Genomic DNA, 22,973 nt, shown 5'->3' with positions numbered 1-22,973 from the left:
GCAACTTCAGTGTAACGTTAGTGGATTGTGATTTATTGCAACTTAAGCAACGTCTGCTGCTGCCTTACCTTTGAGAGACAACTGATGCGTGATCACTGAAGCAGCTCCAGTTAGCAAGCACTTTCGGAGTGAGAGTGAATTCCGCATTGATTGGCCGGATTCGTGACTCAGAGCATCAGAACCAAATGGTGCGTTTCAAAATTAAGCTATTTTATTTGCGAATCGGTTTTGAAAATGACCGATACCGATAATCATAAAAATGCTTAATATTGCCGCCGATAATCGGTCGACCCCTACTACCAGCATCAATTGTGCCCGCTTCACAACTCCTCTCTCATGGGACAGTAAAGTGTCCATTAGATGCACACTTCAAAATATCAACAGTAGTAGGTCATCCAGGTACTTTTCACTTACTGTTTTATGAATACTGTAAATTTAATGACAACTCATTTCAAATACAGTTTATCGCCTATACTATATAGTAGGAAAGTTTGAAGCTAATGACTTCATTTCATTTAAAACTGCTCTTGTTTGACTTCCTAAGTATGGTGATTTTTCAACTCTTGCTTTCATACTAATAAAATTGTGATTTGTAACACATTGTGTATTATAACATGGCTAAGCTTTGTATGCTGCAGATGTCTGCAAGCATAAAAATAAAAGGTAAAGTGTGTTTGGGGTCTTATTACTTTTTCATACCTCATATGCCGTATCAACTGTATGTAGGTTGATTTATGAATCAAGCTAATCTAAGACCCCAAAGTGGGGCAACATGAAATCTAGGGCTGTGCAAAAAATCGAATGCGATTGTCATGCTCATCTCGTCAGTAAAGCTGGTTCTGTGATTAGTAGTAAATCTCCAGCACGTGCATTCAGATGGAGCGGCATTTACTACACAGAGCCATAGATCACTGACAAGCTACGCAAAATCGCATTCATAATCGGCAATGAATCGCCTGCGATTTTGAACGCGATTTTGCGTAGCTTGTCAGTGAACTACGGCTCTGTGTAGTAAATGCTGCTCCATCTGAAAGCACGTGCTGGAGATTTACTACTAATGATGACGAGCATGAAAATCGCATTCGATTTTTTTGCACAGCCATAATGAAATCTGTTTAATTATTTCTCTAATAATTTTTTCCCCTTTTGAATATAATGGGATTCCATTATTTATTTATTTATTTTCTGTTTTAATGGTTACGATTAATCACATCCAAAATAAAAGTGTTTGTTTACATAATATATGTGTGTGTACTGTGTATATTTATTAATATAAATACACACACATGCATGTATATATTTAAGAAAAATATGTTATGTTTATAATTTAAATATATTTATAGATAATATAAATTATATGAATATACAGTGGGGAAAAAAAGTATTTAGTCAGCCACCAACTGTGCAAGTTCTCCCACTTAAAAAGATGAGAGAGGCCTGTAATTTTCATCATAGGTATACCTCAACTATGAGATGCTTGTTTGTAGGTGACCAAATACTTATTTTACAGAGGAATTTACCAATTAATTCTTTAAAAATCCTACAATGTGATTTTCTGGATTTGTTTTCTCATTTTGTCTCTCATAGTTGAGGTATACCTATGATGAAAATTACAGGCCTCTCTCATCTTTTTAAGTGGGAGAACTTGCACAATTGGTGGCTAAAATACGTTTTTGCCCCACTGTAAATGTATACATGTAAATATTTTCAATATATACTGTACGTGTGTGTATTTATATACATAATAAATGTACACAGTACACACACATATATTATGTAAACAAAAACATTTATTTGGGATGCGATTAATCATTTGACAGCACTATTATTATTACTACTACTATTATTAGAGGTGCATTCTACTTTTAAAATATTAGCATAATTCTGTCCATTTCTTCAAGCTAAACCAAATATTTATTATGATGGGTTATCATGAAGACATTTGAGTTTCTGTGTGTACATGATATAAGGATACTGTAGTTTTATCAAATGAAGGTGACTATCATAGTAGCTCTGGAGATTAAGTTTATGTGCTCTCTTATAGATGGCAAATGCTGAAAACTATATATTACTTAAAAAATAATTCTGTTAATTACAACCAGAAGCAAAATCAAAATTAGACATGAAAAACAGGCTCAGATTGGGTAATGGAGTTCAAGTATGCTGCTATAGCGATTAGCATGGGGATTCTGGGATGCTGAGCAGCAGAGCACTGAGTGGCATCAGCAATCTGACCCCAAAGCAGCATGGCGTCTCGTTATTTCAACAAAAATCGATAAGATTGAAGGGCATTTTGTGTGTGTATTTGGGAGGGGCCGTTCTCATGCTGCACTGAGCTGGGTTGCCCTTGTCTAACCTTGGTGTTTGTCCCATGAGCAGCTTGCCATCCCATCCCCATGCACCCCAGCCAAAACCTGACAGACAGATCAGAGCATCGATAACAGCCTGCTGCTGTCTCACCATCCCCCACTGGAGCAAGCAAACACACACACACACACACACATACACACACAAAGTTCTGTCCTGTAAAAGGACCTGTAGTCTCCATCATGCATCACCAACATAAAATGCATTTCAACACAAATGCATCAATAAACATACTAACATGTAGAGAGGTATCTCTTTCAATAATTCGTTTTACTCTTGATACAGTGCTGGCCAAAAGGATTAGAACACTAGTATTTTCACCAGCTAAAAATGGTTTTAAGTCAGTTATTTCTATCTGTTGCTGTAGTGTGTCAGTAGGAAATATCAGTCTACATTTCAAAGCATTCATTTTGTCAGTAATCTGATCAGAGATCTGATCTCATCACCATCAGTCTGTCTGGAATGACTTGAAGAAACAAAACAAACTGAGACAGACTCAATCCAGAAGAACTGTTGGCAACATCTCCAAGATGCTTCAAGAAACCTACCTGCAAAGCTACAGTACTGTTAAAAGTTTTAGGCACTTACATTTAGTGTAAAAATGCTGTAAAATGAGGATGCTCTCAAAAATAATGTCATACATATATATTCTTTATCAATTAACTTCTATTAACTAAATTAAATCAACATTTGGTGTGACCATCCTTTGCGTTTAAAGCCTTTTGCCCTCCGCGCACTTGCACACAGTTTCTCAGGTAGCTTTGAAGGTAGGTTTCTTGAAGCATCTTGGAGACGTTGCCAACAGTTCTTCTGGATTTATTCGGTCTAAGTTTGTTCTGTTTCTTCATGTCATTCCAGACAGACTGGATGATGATGAGATCAGAGCTCTGCACTGTCTGTTGTCAGACAAAAATCTCACTGGATTATTACAATTAATGACAAAATGAATCTTTGGAAATGTAAACTGATATTTCCTACTGACACACTACAGCAAAAGATAGAAATAACTTAAAACCATTTTTAGCTGGTGAAAATACTATCCGCCACTGTATATATTATTTTATTTTATTTATTATTAATTATTATTAAGTTATTTCTCTTTTTAAGTCATGAAATTTCAAGTCAACTGTATAGATTAGTCAAAGGCTATTATTAAATCAACAATTTTTCCAACTTGATATCTGTGGGGCAAACTGTGATCCAAAAACTAGTAAATTGTAATAAATCTTATTGTAATATCATTTTTAATACTATTATAACATGTATTAATGCTTAGAATTCATTTTATTTTAATTGTTAAAATTTAATTTTAGTTTAATTTGTTTTTATACGCATTCGTAATTTAAAAAATAGATTTACAGTTCTATAAAACTTTAATTCCTTTTTTTTTTTGAGTAATTTTAGTACTTCAACTTACTTATTTCAACATTCAAATTTTCGCTTAAGTTTAAGTTTTTTTATCTAATACTTATATTTTATTTAAACTTCATTTTAATTAACAAAATACTTTTTTTTTTTAAATGAAACATTAACAACACTAAAATGTCAAGACTGGTTAAAAAAAATGTCCATACAATGAAAATCAATGGAATAAAATGTCTTTGACTTTGCTTATATAGACAAAAACAGAAACATCCTCAAAAATTTCTTTTTTTTTTGTGCTACTCAAAAGAAAGAAAGTCATACAGGTTTAGAACGTCATAAGAGTGTGTAAATGATGACAGAGTTTTCATTTTTGGCTGAACTATCCCTTTAAAAAGTGGCACATCTTATCCCACTCTACCCAATTGTCATACCGCCTAGCCCTATTAAAAGGCATGCTTGTTTGTACACACATGAACAAAGACGCACACTATTCTTCACGTCAGCACAGTGAGGGCATGACTTATGTTACATTACTCATACAAGCTCTTCAGTAAACACTTACTGAGAAAATGAAACCTGGAGGCAGACACTTGGGTAGACAGATAAGAGCCACGTCAGGCTTAAGCGCTGAATCATTGTTTTGGCTACACAGAGTCACGGCACTGCAGTCCTCAACTTCAACCAGCAATGTCTGTTTGAAAATCAGCAGACAAAATAACTAACTAGCCTACTCATCAAGGGAATCCCCAAAGCTTCCCAATGGACAAGGTTTGAAATGTCCATTGGGCTTTTCCTTTTTTCTTTAATTTGATGCCAGCTAAATGAATAAAGGGGAAAAATGAATTTTGTGTGTTTATTCACCATGTCGGGCAGATTTTTTCCACCCTAGACTATCAGATAGTTTTGTTTATGTTCAAGTTGTGAGTATATCCTGATAAAACGCGACATGGACAGACATAACAGCACTTTAAATGAACAACAAAAGACACATTTATGAAAGGAAAAGTAGTTGTGCAATATCTATCAATATGAATCATCTGTAAGGCATACAACCATGTAGCATTAAAGTCAACATGAAATGGTGTTCACAACTGTAAAACTGGACTTAATTTTATACATTGAAAGTTGCATACCAGAAAAAAGCCAGGTGGACCAATATATTTACTTTTTTTGTGTAAGAAGAAGTAAACATTTGTTTAACTATAATCCTTTTTTTTTTTTTTGGTACGCATGTTCACGAGATGATCGCGTTTGACTTTAACTTAAGCACGTTATTGCAAAACTTGCAAATTGAAAAGTATTGTGAAGAAGTGGATGCAGAGAGGACCGTCACTTCTTGCACAAGCTTCACAATGCACACATTTACATGTAAACTCGTCCCTCTCGTGAACGAACATACAACAGCTGGCCTTAAGCAATGGTTTGTACTTAAAAAAAGGATATAATTGTAGTATTTTTCTTACATTTATTGGTTTTCTTTATAAGAAAGTGACTCGTCCACTGGGGTCGTATGGATTGCACGATCAACATTTTTACACTTCCATTATATAGAATATGGACTCACGGAGATGGATTATTTGTTAATAAAAATCTTTCTTTGAGTTCCTATGAACAAATTAAGTAATATACATCTGGGCCCAGTGCTGGGTAGTAACTGATTACATGTAATCTGAATTCCATAATCAGATTCCAAAAATTAAGTACTTATTAAAACATATTACATTTTAAAATGCTCATAATCAGATTACGTTTTTATGGATTACATGATTACATTTTATTCACACAATGGCAGTACATTATCCATAATTTATTGATTCTCCTTAATTATGTTCATAATTGTTCAATTTTTTTTCTAAAATTCCTACTGTGTGTCATACCATTTAGCTTGGACTATATTCACAAATATCATGTAAATTTGCAAACCATGCTTCTGAATTGGTGGGGGAAGCACCTCTCAAGCAATTAGGCCATGTATGAAACTACGGTTTTCATCATGTCCTTGCACACTGAGTCTGAAATTTACGTGTGCGTTTTTTAGTTTTTTCATATTCCTATCCTTTCCTATTAAAATGCTTTCTTCGGATGCGAAAACGCAGAAAAATCGAACCTGACCCCAATTTTTTTTATGATGGACGAAAGTTTCAGAGGCAGTGTGTAAACGTGATAGACGCAACGTGAGGTTGTGTTTATTTTTTAATGTGCGAAAATTTCGGACCACAATTTCGGACTCAGTGTGCAAAGACCTTAATAGACAATTTTTTTTTGGAGATAATCTACCCAGCACTGTCTGGGAAGACATGAGGGTAAATGATAAATAAATGATGAGAACATTTTCAAATTTGGGTGGAGTATGCCTTCAACATTTGAATACAATTGCCAACACTGGAACCATAAGACAAAATGGAAGTTGTTTAAAAATACAATAAACATTTTGCTTCACTGGTAGAATCAAAGGTCGAATCAATGAAGCCAGCCTTAAAAAGAGCTAAAAAATCCTCCAACGTCTGCTGCACCACCTACACCATTCATAGTTCAACAAACATTGGCGTATTCTCAGCGTGGAAGAGATTGGTAAGAACATGTTCAAAGATCTCCTGCTGTTTAGCTACTACAGAGGCCACAGCCTCAGAAATCAGCTGAGACACTTTTATCAAAGAGAAAAAACAGCACGCTGGACCCCTCAAATGACTTTTTCCCATGTAAAACTCAAAAATGCCTTCAAGTTGGATTCATTTCAGAGTAACTCTGGATGTAGGACATAAAACATTCCATTACCTGCTCATTAGTGAATGTTATTTATTAATGTCTTTGCGGCCTCCAATAGAGTGCTGCAATGATGACCTATTTTTGTAGGCCAATTTAGCATTTGTTCCCTCAACACAGAACCAAAAGGATTTTTCTATTGGATTTTATTCTTACACGTTTGGTTCATAATGATAATCTTCACAAATGAACACAACTTCTTTGAATTTAAAAACCTAAATATAATCGTCAGCTAAATGTATAAAAGCTAAACGTAGACTATAAACAAACTATACAATGGATGAATGACTTCAACGTTATCACCTTTAAGCTTCTGACAACTCTTTTATTCTTTATTTAAAGGGGTCATATGATGCAATGTGAATAGATAAGATCCCTTGCAAAGTTGCAAAGACTAAAGTCTCAAACCCAAAGAGATATTCTTTGTAAAAGTTAGGACTCGTCCACGCCCTCCTAAAATGCCTCGTTCAAACACGCCCCCACATGTCTACGTCACTGTGTGGGGAGATTTGCATAATGCAAAGAATGCATAAAGAAAGAAGGCATAACTTTGATTCTCGCTGTAGTATTGTTGCTGCCACCGCTGCCACCATGTTGTGAAGACGCTGTGTGTTTCGTTGCGAAAGCGAAAATACTTTGTTTGACCTTTCAAAGAGGACACGACTAGAAGAGTAGAGTAGCGCTTGTTGATTGTCATTTCTCCAATCATAAATGCAGACATGGTTTTATGTTCACGATGTAATGCGTAAAAAGACAGTATAAATCATTATAATCCGTAATTTTGTCCCCACTGGATGCAACAAATGCCTCGTTTGTAATGGGTTTTATTGGTTTTGTCTCGTCGCTCCGGCCGGGACACGGCATCACAGTATGGAAAGGGGCGTAACATTTCCGTCACACACATGAGGTATTCGGCCAATCACAATGCACTGGATAGCTGGCCAATCAGCGTACACCTTGCTTTTCAGAGCGATGAGCTTTGTAAAAATCGACGCGTTTCAGAAAGGCGGGGCATAGAGGAGCAACAATAATGTACAGTATGTGGAAAATAATGTGTTTTTTTAACCTTAAACCGCATAAACACATTTCATTACACCAAATACACAAAATAATGTTCTTTTTAGCAACGTCATATGACCCCTTTAAAAACTGTTTTTCCTTAAGCAAGTATTTGAAGTACAATAGTTTGCTCGTGTCTGGGTTTTGGCCTACAAAAATACGTAATTTCTGCAGCACTGTGTATGGAAGACCAACATACAACTAACACTCTGTATTAGACAGCATTGAAGTGACATGAGGAGAGCAGACATCTGTTCTCCGGTGGCCAGACACTTCACTGACACCAATCAATCTGCTGGACTTACACGGACACAGAGGGGTGAGGTCATTGAAAAAATGTGACTTCCACAGTGTGAATATGTACTGTAGATGGATTTATTATATGAACTGTGTACAGACGAAATGAGGAACTCACCTAAATATATTAGCTTATATGTGTACATTATTTGCATGTAGATGGCTAACTACATGTTTTATACTCTATCCTATGTGCAAAACTAAACAGTGGATTGTGAGAACCAGATTAATCGCATCCAAAATAAAAGTTCTTGTTTACATAATATATGTGTGTATACTGTGTATATTTATTTTGTATATATAAATACACACATACAGTATATTTTGAAAATATTGCAATGTATATATTTATATTACTATAATTGATGTTATATATACATATTTTAAATAAACATAATATATGTTTCTTAAATATATACACGTGTGTGTATTTATATATACATAATAAATATACACAGTACACAAACATATATTATGTAAACAAAAACTTTTTGGATGTGATTAATCACGATTAGTCGTTTGACAGCACTACCAAAAATACAGTACAAACGGTAATATTGTACAATATTACTACATTTTGCTTTCTATTTTAATATACTTTAAAATGATAATGTATTATTTTTAGTAATTAAGTCATTTTCTTCCTGTGATGACAAAGTTGAATTTTCAGCATCATTACTCCAGTCTTTTGTCACATGATTCTTCAGAAATCGTTATAATATGCTGCACAAGAAACATTTATTATCAACGTTAAACAGCGATGAACAGAAAGTTTAAAGAACAGAATTTATTCGAAATAGTTTTTAAAAAAAATATTATTAATGTCTTTACTATCACTTTTGATCAATTTAATGCTTTGCCTAATAAAAGTATTCATTTGTTTCAAAAATCTATATGAAGAAAAGTATTGTAGATATGTTGACCTCAATTTCACTATTGAAGGCCACGTTTTCATTTGATACCCATTGTATTTCATCTGTCATGACTGTTGCGGGACATTTCAGTCATGTGACATAAAATTTGCTACGCTTAATACACATTTCAGCACTCAACCACATAGAATTACAGAATCAGACTCCGTCTATTTGCACTTGACACACTTTTGTTTGATGTGAACCATCACATGTGCAATTCATGTCCCCAAAGCTCCAGCAAACAGACTTGATGCACTGCCGACCGACTATCAATGCTAACTTCCTCTGAGGCAAACTGGTCTCTCCCATTTTTCATGCTCACAGCGCAGCTGACAACTTGATACTTGCTTGGTGAAAAGAGAGGTCGAGCGCAGCATTCATCTGGGGAGGGGAGGAGAGCTGCTCTGATCTACATTGCAGTTACGGTGTGTGTTTTATTCTCTAGGAGACTGTGGCTGCATCTCATAAAAAATTGTTCTGTTTCAAATCAGCCTTTACTGTTTGCCAGAGGAGGTAAATGGATGGGAGCACATCATTGGACACAGAGTGATTTTGTGTGTGTGTGTGTGTGTGTGTGTGTGAACACAGAAGGTCATGGGGCGGCTGGGGTCTTTACATCTGGATCTGAGCAAAAATGTGGGTTTTGGTGGGTATTTTATGACAAGGGTCATTCTACAACATTGGTGATATTTGTGGCCTTTGTATATATGATAATAGTCAAGATATAGCTGATGATTTACTATGTGATAATGCAGACATATTTCTAAACAAATCAACAAAATCCAGTAACATTTTTAATTACATTTTATAGTATTTTTTATTTTACTAGTATTCATTTAATTATATAATTTTATTAATAAAATAATAAAAATGGAAATAAAAGCTACTTTTGTATTTATTCTCAATTATTTTTTTTTAGAATAAAATAAAAATAGTCATCTTTATTTATATAGTACTTTCAGTTCAAGTTTTGTTTTCATCCGATAATGTCAGTGCAGTCAAAATGCTAAATAAACAGATCAAATAAATAAATAAATTAATTAATAATTTGTTATTAATTAAATTATTTTTGTTTTTCTAGTATTAATTTTATTAGATAACTGTATTAATACAACTATAAAACAGAAACAAAAGCTACTATTTTGTATTTATTATCTCTGTGTTTAGAATTTAGTTCATTTAAAAATTAAATTATATTAAATGAAAAAATAAATACGTAAAAACGTTCAGTTAAAGTTTTGTTCTCATCATAAAATAAAATAAACTAAAATAAAAAAAAATAAAAAAAAATAAAAAATAAAATAAAATAAAAAAAAATAAAAAATAAAATAAAATAAAATAAAATAAAATAAAATAAAATAAAATAAAATCTCCTTGGCTGGAAAACTGGAAAATACACCCGTTTCACAGAAGGTGAGTAGGCAGGCTGAGGGTGTATTTGTTTGAGTTTTGTGACCCAGAAGTCAAGCACTGCTGGCTGGCCTTGTTGAAAAAGGTCAGATAAGGTTCTCATGCTTTGGTCGGTGACTGCCAAAAACTGTGCATGGCTTTCTCATTACCAAGACCGTCGACCTCTCTTGCTCATCGAGTGAAAATGTACACACCTCAGTGGGTGGAAACTGATCTTTTCACAAGAGAACATGGAGCAAATAATACAATGACATCTAGGACACTTGATGCAATTAACGTATACCCCCTAAAGACCCCGTATCAACCATCATACATCAGTAATACAATGGATAACACAAATCTGTGTGAAATTAGTTCAAGGGAGAATCTTTTTTTAAAAGACACACATTACAGGGAGAACAGTCTGGTCCTACTCTAGATAATAAAGATGATAGATAATTTGAGTGATAACTGTGTTTATTAAAGTTGCCACACCTTTATACCAATACATTTCAATGATGTTGTTCATGAATAGCATCACAAACATCAACTCTTCAGCTCATTTTCAGCCTTTCGGTTTGCTTTTAGCCCCAATTTTCACACTCCTAATGAATATATCAACATCAAGCTAGATACTTTCAAAAAGCAAAGGCTTCACTGTAAATATCAATCACACTGCAAAAAAATGCTTTTCTAGCTTAGATCCTTTGTCTTGTTTCCAGCCAAAATATCTAAAAATTCTTAAATCAAGAAGGATTTTCTAGACAAGTAAAAATTATTGTCTTGTTTTCAGAAAAAACAAGTCAAAGTTAAGTGAGTTTTTGCTTGAAACAAGCAAAATAATCTGCCAATGGGGTAAGAAAAATAATCTTGTTTCAAGCAAAAACTCACTTGAATTTGACTTGTTTTTTTCTGAAAACAAGACAATATTTTTTTGTCTTGTGCATAAACTCAGTATGCATTTTTCATGGTGAAACATCCAGATTTGTAAACAAAGTTCTGAATCACACATGTTCAGCTTTTCATCAGAAATACAAAAGACTTTATGAGAGAGAACCTAATTAAAGAAGTGTTCACCCAGAAAAAAAAACTGTCATCATCTTATAATTGGTTAAAAAAAACAGTGTCATCACTGACATCAAACCCGGTGAGTAAATGATAATTAAATATTCATTTTTAGGCAAACCATTCCTTGTGCATATAAATCGTGTGTGTGTGTGTGTGTGTGAGAGAGTGTTTTGAAGAGTAACAGGAATATGGAAAGCAAGGTTTAACAATCCTGGGAAAAACAAGCAAAAAAAAAAATATATATATATATATTAGTGCTGCCAAACGATTTATCATGATTAGTCACATACAAAATAAAAGTTTTTGCTTGCATATTATATGTGTGTGTTCTGTGTATATTTATTATGTATATATAAATATACACACATACAGCATATATTTTGAAAATATTTAGATGTATTTACATGTCTATGTTTATATTCATATAAATTATATTATAAATAAATATATTTAATATGTCTTATATGCAGGCACTGGACTAAAAATACATTCAATCACTCATCGCTCCCAAAATGAATTCAACGGGTCATCTTGTTAATGCTATAAATTAATTACAACAATAAAATAACATTTCATCATGAACATACATACCACAGAAATTCCAAAATGACATTTCCCTTAAATTCAACTTCCAAAAGTGCATTAATCTTTGCCATGTTACATTCATTTAGGTGACTAGTGCTATGTGCTGTATTAACAAAAACATTAATGGCAATAATAAAAACACTTACACTGACAAGCTACGCAATATCATGAATGTGACTCATCTGCGAATATGAACGTGATATTGCAGTGATCTATGGCTCTGTGTATTAAATGCCGCTCCATCTGAAAGTACGTGATGGATTAATATTAACATTATAATTATTTATGAATATATTATAATTGTGTGTAAATTATAAAATTATTATACAACATACTGTATATTAATATATAGATTTTTTCAGCTTATTTAGAGTTCAGTCTCTTATTTTACAGTAAAAAAATTCACTTGAACTAATATAAGCTATATATAAGCTGCAAGATCCCACAATGACAAAGTCCTCTTTATTTCAAAAATGAAATAAACACAGACACAAACACAAACACATGCCTGCAATGATGGGCAATGTTCCCTCCCTTTCTTTAACAAAACAAAAGGGGAAAAAAATCAATAAACCTTTCAGACACTGCATCCATTTGGCAAGGCTGGTCCAGCCCAACTTTCTCAAATGAAAGAGAGAGAGAAAAAAAGGAAAGCAATAAGATATGGCATCAGGTTCCTTGTGATTGTTTTCTATCTGTCGTATCATCAGCTCAGAGAACAAAATAGCACATTGCTCCAGATGAGAGCACTGTTACTGTAAAACCATAGATAATGGCATATAGTAAATATATTGAATTTGGTTACTGCGTTAACATTGCCTATAGCTGAAGGCCTTTTGCTATATTGATGCCCCATCATTGCCTATTGATGCCCCAAAATGTTGATTTGAATGTTGACGTGGGTCTCCTACCGTGATGGTTGTCCTCTGACTGGTTGAATCCGCAGAGCTGGCAGATGGAGCGCACCCAGCGGTTCATCTCCACCTCCGTTTCTGCCACCAGGTAGAAGGTTCTCTCGGCCGTCTTGATGTCGAACACAAAGCTGTCCTGGAACTCTTTGCGTTTGAAGGTGAGGCCGGCGTCCACCTGCTCGCAGCAGTGCAGGTCGATGATGCGAATGGGCTTTTTGGCATGGTCACTCTTGTAGTACTCAAGAACATCTGGGTCTCCGCTCATGCGCCCGCTACGCAGGATAAACCAGCGCTTCTTCCAAGCCTACAGACATAACAATGACAACGATGGAAGGATTTATTAAAGTTTGTGTTATCATTATATATATTAATAACCAACAAGATAGACAGACAGACATACAGATTAGATAGACAGACAGACAGACAGGTAGATAGTAATAAATACAGTAAAAACAAATAAATAAAGTAGAAATTACTAATATTGTGAAATATTATTACAATTTAAAATACATGTTTTCTATTTTAATATATTTTACCATGTCATTTATTCCTGTGATGGCAAAGTCAAATTTCCAGTGTCACATGATCCTTCAGAAATCTACATGTCTATCTATATCTATACAAATCTATATATATCCTTCAGTATTCTAATATGCTGATTTGCTTTTTCAGGATTCTCTGATGAATAGAAAATCTATTCTAATCTAAAAAGAACAACAAAATATAAATCTTTTGCATCATTATAAATGTCTTTCCTGTCACATTTGATCGAAATAATGCATCCTATTAATTTCTTTATTTAAAAAAAAAACTTTTGGTAGTCTAAGTCCTATATATATATATATCCTATATACTATATATATAAAATCAGTTCCATCATTATTTAGTGCACAGTTTTACATTGTATATAATACATCTACAATGACAGTTCAATCATTTTATAACAAAAAATGTTAAAGTTTTGTTTTATGTTTCACTATTAAATAACAACATCTCGGGTTACGCATGTAACCATGGTTCCCCAAGATGGAACGAGACGCTGCGCCCCCTAGGGGGCACATTGGGGAATGCCACCAGCATGACTGAAGCATGTGTGAAACAACGCCAATCCTATTGGTCCACATGGCCCATGACGTCATGGGGGTGCCCGGAAGTATAAAAGGGTACCTGCTGAATACATCACCAACTGAAGGAGACGTAAACAGGCAGGCCGAAGGCATGGAGAGTGGGCGCAGCGTCTCATTCCCTCTTAGGGAACCATGGTTACATGTGTAACCCGAGACGTTCCCCTCTAGGGAACTCCACATGCTACGAAATCCAACCATGCTATGCGAGGCGCGTGCCTGTCCACCTGGTGGGAGAGCACCAAGAATGCAACAGACATACGCCAATCCTTTCCTCAGAAAGGGACCAGGCCACTGACACTACGGGCTGCTCAAATAACCTGGCAGAAATGAGGAGACCCGATTAGATCAAGGGGAACACCCAACCCAAGTTAAGAGCACAGCTATCCTCAGATAGCTATGCTATGTGAGCAATACTAGACTCATACTAGACGCAAGACCACTGAAGAGGCTAAACTAGAAAGCCTCTAGAGGAGCTCAAGAGATCGCCACTTACATCTCAGGTGATAAGAGTAGCTGCTGAGCTAGAACACAGCTATCCTCATATAGCTATGTCCTAAATGTATTATGAAGACTTGTAGACCAGAATAACAATCTAGATAGCCTTCCTGCAGAGCTGCCCAGACCACAGAGAGTGGGCTATCTACTTACAACCCTAGCAGGGGAGATAGCACTCTCTAGTCAAGGGCTCAAGGAGACCGCTACTTAAAGACCCTAAAAAGGGGAGCAGTCACTGAGCTAGCACATAGATATCCTCAGATAGGTATGTACCAAGGAAGGGCTACCAGAAGGGGGACCGACTGAAACTACCCAGACCACAAAGAGTGGGCTATCTACTTACAACCCAAAGAGGGGAGACAGCACTGTCTAGGTAAGGGCTCAAGAGACCGCTATTTGAACCCTAAGCAGGGGAGCAATCACTGAGCTAGCACATAGCTATCCTCAGATAGCTAGGCTATAGGAAAGGGGCCACTCCAGGAGAGGGCTCACCGCAACTGCAGTAGAACACAGCTAGTCTCAGATAGCTGTATTCAGGCAAGCCCGCCCTGCCATAACAATGGCTGGAATATAACCACCCTCAGATGGCTATACTAAGGAGGTCCCCAATCTGTGTCATCAGTAAAAAAGGCAAACACATAAACATCATTAGTCCGAGATCAAAGCCTGATGTAAGCTGTGGCCATAACACTAGAGGGCTGGACACAGCTATCCTCGAATAGCAGTTCACTCCGATAAGGCTGAAGATAGCCCAGACCACGGAAGTGGGCCATCTAGTTAAAACCCCGAAGGGGAGACAGCACAGTCCATTCAAGGGGCTCACGGAGACCACTATTTAAAAACCCTAAAATGGAGAGCAGTCTCCGAGCTGGAACACAGCTAGCCTCGAATAGCAGATTCCTAGACAAAGACTTCAGCGCATAATCGAGAGAACTTGTGCCAAGGGGAACCCAACCTAGTTAAGAAGCCAGGCTAGAAGATAGCTGCCATTAGACCGCCATATTCCAAAGCAGAGTAAGCTTGAGCTAGGGACTGACCATCCGCAGACAGCTACACTCTGAGCAGGGACTGTTCCCTTAAGCCCTGAAGAGGGGGAGCAGTGTACTCAGCCCAAACCCACTAAGCGGGATTCAGAGGGACCGCCCACTTAAAACTACACAGAAGCCTGGTGAGGCAGCCCACTCCTAAACCCATCCGTTTTAACTCAGGAAGAGAAATTTCCCATAACCACTCTAGGTGCTGAAACACCCTGGGAGAGAAAGCTCGCAAGCCTCTCTCCACAGAGTATTTAAATATATTCACGCCCAGCAAGGCTCTCCACACACAATAACATGCATATTAGAGAGGCACGGCCGAGCTGAATATAGCTCCGCCCATGATCTCGCAGGATCAGGGTTGAAACGACTCCGTGCTCACACTTCATCATCATAACGACAACCCAACGATATCTGTGGCGTCTGACAACCCGTATAGTGAGGGTGTGCGGATGCCACAGATCAAAGCGATGACTGCAAGGTGAGATAAATTGTGCCACGACAACGGCGGAACTGTGCCACGAGACACAAACGTTTTGTTCCGCATCCCTCAGGAATAGGAACAAACGCGAGCAGAGCCTACACATTGTGACTCATCACAATGAGCGCGCAACTCTGTACGCGCGTGCTTTACGCCGAGACAAACGCGAAAACAGAATATGCCCTCGAGTGTTAGAATCCAAACACGGAGGCACACAATCTCTAAGGTGCTGCTCTACTCGAGCCCTATCCAATAACCCAAAAAGAGCGTCTTAAACTCGCGTATCCCTCGATCAGAGTCTTCGCCGTGCCTCGGCAACAGCGGGACCCGAACAGCGAGACGCAAACGCTTGTCACTCATCTCTCGAGAAGAGGGACAAACATGAATAGAGCTTCTCATTGGATAACACTCACATAACACTCCTACGAGCACTGAACACGCAACCTGACCAAGATAGATCGTGTGTGTCCTCAAGTGACAGAAACCTCGGAGGAACACACTTTTCACAGCGCTCACCTGCCTTGGTCTTTCACACGCACTTCAGACAGATGGCTCCTGAAGACAACAAAAGTTGGTGACGTATTCAGCAGGTGCCCTTTTATACTTCCGGGCACCCCGCCTATGACGTCATGGGCCATGTGGACCAATAGGATTGGAGTTGCTTCACACGTGGTTCAGACACCAGCTATGCTGGCGGCATTCCCCAATGTGCCCCCTAGGGGGCGCAGCGTGGAGTTCCCTAGAAAGGGAACATGAGGTATTATTTAAAAAAAAATTATAGTAAATGCTTATAGACATCTGTTTTTCTTATTTGGTATTATTATGTTCCTTTTTCATAATATGTTGACTGGTACTAAGAGAAGAGAAATAATTTCTCCTGTCCTAGCATCTCTTCATTGGTTACCGGTGCAGCATAGGATCCATTTTAAGATTGTATTATTTGTGTATAAAGCATTAAATGATCTAGCCCCATCATACTTAACTTCTCAGCTATCAGCAATCCTCTCGCTCTCTCAGATCCTCAGATAAACTTTTCTTGCATATACCTTGCTCTCACTTGAAATTTAAGGGGAATCTGGCTTTTTCTGTAGCCGGTCCTTGACTATGGAACAACATACCTCTGGACATTAGATCTGCGCCTTCCCTTCCTGTTTTTAAATCCCGCCTAAAGACTTATCTGTATTCCTTGGCTTTTGGATGAAATGTATGTTTGTGTATGTTAATGTGTTTTTGTATTGATTATGTGTTTTTGAGTCATTTCTTTTTATTCTCTTAATCTCTATATTTACTTTATTTGTATATGTACAGCACTTTGGCATACACTAGCTGTTTTTAAATGTGCTATATAAATAAACTGACCTTGACCTGTAGTCAAGTTCTTGTCTTCATTTATTGTTAATTTCAATAATACAGAAATATTGAACAACAAAATATAAAGCCTCTCGACATGAAATGCTCAACCAAAAGAACAAATACGTCTTCAGTTTGTGCTTGGTTAACACTGATCAAAACCAAGATTGGGCTCCAAGTGTGTTTCTGTGGGTGTGTGTTCCATTTTGTGTATAAGTGTGTGTGTGAGCGCCTTATTTGAGACAGGTGCTACTCCCACACACTGTTTCCTGCTTAGATAGAGCTTTAAGGGGGAAACACACACGCACACGCACACACACACACACACACACACACACACACACACACACACAGAGAGAGAGAGAGATACAATGCATGTACTCCATTATGGCAACTGCAACAATGGCACACACACACCTGCTAGTCAACTGTTTGATGATCCATTTAATTTTACGAGACACAGGCACACTACACTACCTCAACAAATACAAATACAAGGATTCCCACTCGTGTACAAACACACAGGTGCTTCAGGCGTAGTAGTTGGGAATTTCCCTGATTTTAATGTAAATGGACCCTTCTGCTTTAACCACACGCAACAGAAAAACATTCTAATTTTAATTGAAAAAAAAATCACTTCATAACAAATATATTCTTAGTTTGTAAGAATACAGTAGCAGTTTGGAAAAAAAAGTAATTTTGAATAAATAAATAAATAGTACACCTTGAAATATTTAGATGTCCAGTGTATAGAGTTATTTCCACATTGACAGAAAAAGTACATAGAGAATGATGGAAATAGGTTCTGTGGCCCAATGCCAGAAATTTACTTCCGCCCCATATCGCTCGCTCTATCTCTCTCTCTCTCTCTCTCTCTGCGGCTCTTGCTGACACACAGGATCCCACAGGCTCTCTTTCTTCCATCAACACTGACACACACACACACACAGAGCCACCTCCGCCACCAAACCAGGGAACCAAGTACACTGTTTCCACTAAGCGCTACACCCCCGCTCTTCCCGGTCCTGCATCCAGCCTCACTGTCCAACAGGAAGCGGACAATGGATCCCACTACACATCCTGTGTTTTCTCAAGCCTGCTGTTGACCTACCCCTCAGATCACTCCTCTCACTCCAGTCGGCCTGGGACACTAGTACACTGCTTACCGCACACTAACTAGTATACACTGCACACTGACTAGTATTTTTTCTTTTAAATAATATGAAACAGTATGCAATATGCATATAAATATTTCAAATGTTATTGCATCATAGTTGTCATACAGCCTCATGTTTAGTTCAGCGAGTGCCAAAAATGGGTTGCGAACACCACAGAATATGTTACAAAAAATAGGAATTTTAAGAAACGTTTTAAACATTTGTTGATATTATCAATGTTGAAAACTACTTAAGGGGAAACACTGCAGGCAAAAACACTGTTTTTTCATGCATCTGTCAAGTTTGAGATTTTGGGCTTTTTGGTTTTTCATAAAGTGTTTTTTCAGACTAGTGGAAAGAACACATCCAAAAGACACTGTTAAGTGTTTCTTTTCTAGCACTTTATCTATCTGTGTCAATAGATTTCAATTACAATACATATTTTTAAAGGCCGTTTTCTCAAAATGAGTCATGCTTCAGTAGCACTTACACACACCAAACTTCACATTTTTATTCCCGTCTATATCCTGAAGGTTTTAACGGAGTGATTTGCTCATATATAATTTGCTTGATTATATACAACATTTTAATCCCCCCAAAATTGTGAAAATAGTGTTTTCTGTCCGTTCTAATCATTTTCTGAATTATGGAGTGACAAAAATGAGATACCCAAAATTCTCTCTGTAAAAACTTTTGACTCTATAATATGTCAAAAAAATTAAACAAGAATTTTGAAACTGACATCATCCAGTGTTTAGATTTTTGTACTAGAAATGTATGCAAATTAGTGCATATTTCATTAAATAATGCCTCATTTGCATATCTAAACCTATCATTTTAGAAAACTTGTAATACAAAAAAAATGTTGGCAATTATTAATGTAATCAATCAGATGGGTAAGTAAGGCGATAACTTTTTTTTTTTTTACCCTATTCACCTGCAGTGTCTCACCTTAATATTTTGTGGAAACCATATTATTTTTCATATATGTCCCCAAACGTTTGAATGGTATTGTATATCATGAATATCATGCATATAATGTATGATATGATGTACTATTTAATACAGAGTTTTTTATATGTGTGTGGTGGTGGTGAGGAGGGGGGGTCTATTTCATTTTTAAATGTTTAATTGTGGCATACAATAAATTGTAAGATATAGGAACTATATTTCATTGTTTACTTTTAGTGACCAAATGCTTCTGAACAGCTGTTTTTCTTATTTGGTATTAATGGGTTCCTTTTAATTAAATGCTTACTTCTTGTCTCATTTTACAGCTAATGAAAATGCTAATCAGTTTAACATGTGCCAAAAGGGTTGTGAACACTGAAAAAGTTTAGGAAAACAAGGAATTTTGCTTAATCGTCCAACAGAAAATCTGCATACTGAGCACAGTAAACATATTGCATACTACAGAAATAGTAGTTTGTTGGTACACCACATTATGAGCATTATCATATCCCTGCTGTACCCCTGAATATGACCGCCATCCGATCACTCAGAAGTGAGGATGTGCTGACAGGTTTCTGCCCTGCTGTTCAAGCAAAACAGGAAATTAACAGTGCCACCAAATTTAGACGCTGTATAAATATCTGAGAACTGAAGCCGTTTTTTTCTGCTCTGATGTGATTCCGGAGAATGTTTTTTTTTTTTAAGCTTTACCTTATACTTAACACTGATACACATGCCTGCTAATTTTCTGTTAGACAATCCATAAAATTTTATGTGATACACATGCACACTTCCTCAGCAAATATACAGAAGGGTTTCCACTCACGTACAAACACACAGGTGCTTCATGCGCACTAGTTGGGAATTTCCCTGCTCTGAATGTAAATTGACTCTTCTTCTTTAACCACATGCAACAGGAAAGTTAAAAATGGCCATTTACATCAACTACACAAGGGACAACGTTCAGGGGTTATTTTACGATAATGACCATATGACTGCACAAGTCTGACATTATCCAACTTATATGGCTATTTATCAAATCAATTAAAAATAATTAAATACTGACTGGAGTTTAACCCATATTTGCGGGAAGAAAAAAACTTTAAAAATTAAAAAAAAATTATTTGAAATGAGCATAATTAATTACATTAACTAGAATTAATGACATACATGCATATATAATCATCTAAATAAAGATCATTCAAAACCTTTATTGTTGCATAAAACAAACACAAACAAAAAAGGCTTTAAAAGACAATATGTTGTTTATTTTCCATATAGTTTCCCATATTATTTTTCATATTGGATATCATAAGTCACAGATTGAGGTCCACAACAATACAATTTACTATGGAGTCTATAATTTTGTTTGGAATTTACATTTTGTATAGGTCTGGGAGGCATGATTAATAAGGTTTTACCTATTATTAGTAGTAGTAGTAGTAGTAGTAGTAGGAGTAGTAGAAGTATTAGTTTTATTATTGCTCTATACATATATAAACTGATCTAAATCAATATTAAATTGACAGCCCTAGCTTTTATCCTAAAATATCTGACTGCAGAAAGCCACATTGACCAATCAGATTATCAGATGAGATCAAAGACTTCCGCAGTGCTCAGAATGGCAAGATATGCACATGGGCAACTGGATTTTTTGCTGTTGCCAATAATGGACTTGAGAAATTGGAAATAGATCATGTTATTTTCTGATAGTGATAGTCTTCAAAACATTTTTATGTGTTTTTTATTATTACTATGTTTTACTCCAAGTGCAACAACTTGGACATGGTGTAAGTATTTTAAATTGCAATCAATATTTAAATATTAAAGAACATATTAGTTTGTTTATTGATCAGAAAAGAATTCAAGAAATGTAGCATTTCATCCTTTGCTCACCAGTGGATCCTCTGCAGTGAATGGTTGCCGTCAGAGTCCAAACAGCTGATAAAAACGTCACAATAACCCACAAGTAATCCACACCACTCCAGTCCATCAGTTAACGTCTTGTCAAGTAAAAAGCTGCTTGTTTAATAAACAAATCCATCAAGTAATTTTAACTTCAAACTGTTGCTTACAGCTAAAAATGCGATTCCTCTATCCACAATATTGCTTTTCTCAGTTAAAAAAAGCTGTCTTGTCTGTATCAGGAGAGACTATGCACAGATCAAGCACTGTGTATATATGAAAACTGTCCAAAACAGGTCTAAACAAATATGTCGGTGGATTACAGAAAGGACAACAGAAAATGGACTTTTACACTGGAGGAAGTGTATTATGGATCATGGACATGTATTTTGGCTAGATCATTGAGTTTAGTTTTTTTATGAGCTGAACTCTGACGGCACCCATTCACTGCAGAGGATCCACTGGTGAGGAAGTGATGTAATGCTAAATTTCTCAAAATCTGTTCTGATGAAGAAACAAACTCATTTACATCTTGGACGGTAGTGTTGGGCGATATGCTCATTTTTCATATCGTCTTATCGTCAGCCTGTGAGATCGCCAATACACAATATTATCGTGCTAATTTATTTATTTACCTAGTCTCACTGCCGGAAAGTGAACCAACTCCAGTATATGACTAAAAGCAGCCTAATGTTTTTAATATGACTGAATTTGTATTTAAGGGTGCTTTCACACTTGGTTCGATTGCTTGGTCCGAACCCGAGTTTGCTTGCTCCCCCCTCCCCCTGCCCCTGCTGGACTGTGTTCACATTATATTATCTGGGTCCGAACCGTGGTTCGTTTGCGTCATCAAGCCAGCAGCTGTTTACCCCGTTGCTTAGTAAGGATGGCGCAGGAGAAGATGGCAAAATGCGAAGCAAGGCTCTCTTCAATTTTATATTTATGTTTTTGAAACGTTGGGCTTCAGTACATAATGGCACTTACGTCTGCCTTACGAATGTACTGTAAATGCTCTAAAGTACTCTGAAGGTGAACAGAAATTAGATATACAGCTCTCTGCTTGCAGCGCGTCAGTCTCGCTCGTCAAGAAAGTGAGTGAAACACACACAAACACACATTTTTATCAAATAATACGTCATTAATAGCGGTTCACTTCCGTGATTTGGTACGATTGCGTTCACATCAGCAGCGAACCGTACCAGAGTCCACTTGAACCGTACCCCAGACCACCCTTTTTAAGCGGACTCGGGTACGGTTCGCAGATGCGCACCTGAGTTCGGAAGACAGCGTTCACATCATCCAAACGTACCGAACTCTGACGTCAATCGAACCCGGGTGCGCACCAAAAGTGATAGTGTGAAAGCACCCTAACATGATAACAATTTTATAGAAACATTGTAAGTTACAAAATATAATGCTTACAGCTCAAAAAGCAGCTACAGAAAACGAGCAAAAAAAAAACAAATTACATTAAAGAACATCATAACTGAGAATTATGCACTTTAAAAACACTCCAGTCATAATCAGTGAAGCTATCTACACTGCATGATGAAGAAATCTCTTACCCCTTATTTACACTGCACTTGTCTGCGGCCCGTTACAGCTCCGATGCAGCCACCGGAGCTGATTCCGTCCACTCCTGTCAATGCCTGTGTTTATACCAGCCGCACCACGCGTGTTTCTGAAGCATCCCAGAAGCGGCTCTCCACGCTGCTTCGCTAAAGATTATCGCCTAGTCTATTTTTGACGGATAAT

At 36.7% G+C, this 22,973-nt stretch overlaps 1 protein-coding gene across 3 annotated transcripts in view; it reads right to left on the bottom strand.

Moving 5' to 3' along the window:
• Positions 1 to 22,973, bottom strand: part of LOC107593477 (GRB2-associated-binding protein 2-like) — a 79,716-nt gene that overhangs the window by 27,478 nt on the left and 29,265 nt on the right. The window contains exons 1-2 of one of the 3 annotated variants that reach the window (XM_016283215.1): positions 16,372 to 16,416; positions 12,719 to 13,022 (exon numbers count right to left, since the gene is read on the bottom strand). In XM_016283215.1, the coding sequence (XP_016138701.1) occupies positions 12,719 to 12,983 (265 nt within the window). In that variant the 5' untranslated portion in view covers positions 12,984 to 13,022; positions 16,372 to 16,416. Of the gene's footprint in view, positions 1 to 12,718; positions 13,023 to 16,371; positions 16,417 to 22,973 lie in introns of those variants that run through there. The other 2 variants (XM_016283216.1, XM_016283214.1) reach the window with 2 other exon arrangements.

Source organism: Sinocyclocheilus grahami, unplaced genomic scaffold (assembly GCF_001515645.1).
Source record: "Sinocyclocheilus grahami isolate Dianchi unplaced genomic scaffold, SAMN03320097.WGS_v1.1 scaffold171.1, whole genome shotgun sequence".
In the NCBI taxonomy this organism is placed as follows: Eukaryota; Metazoa; Chordata; class Actinopteri; order Cypriniformes; family Cyprinidae; genus Sinocyclocheilus; species Sinocyclocheilus grahami.
The sequence above is the reverse complement of the archived record's forward strand: the minus strand, read 5'-3'. Positions and strand labels throughout refer to the sequence as shown.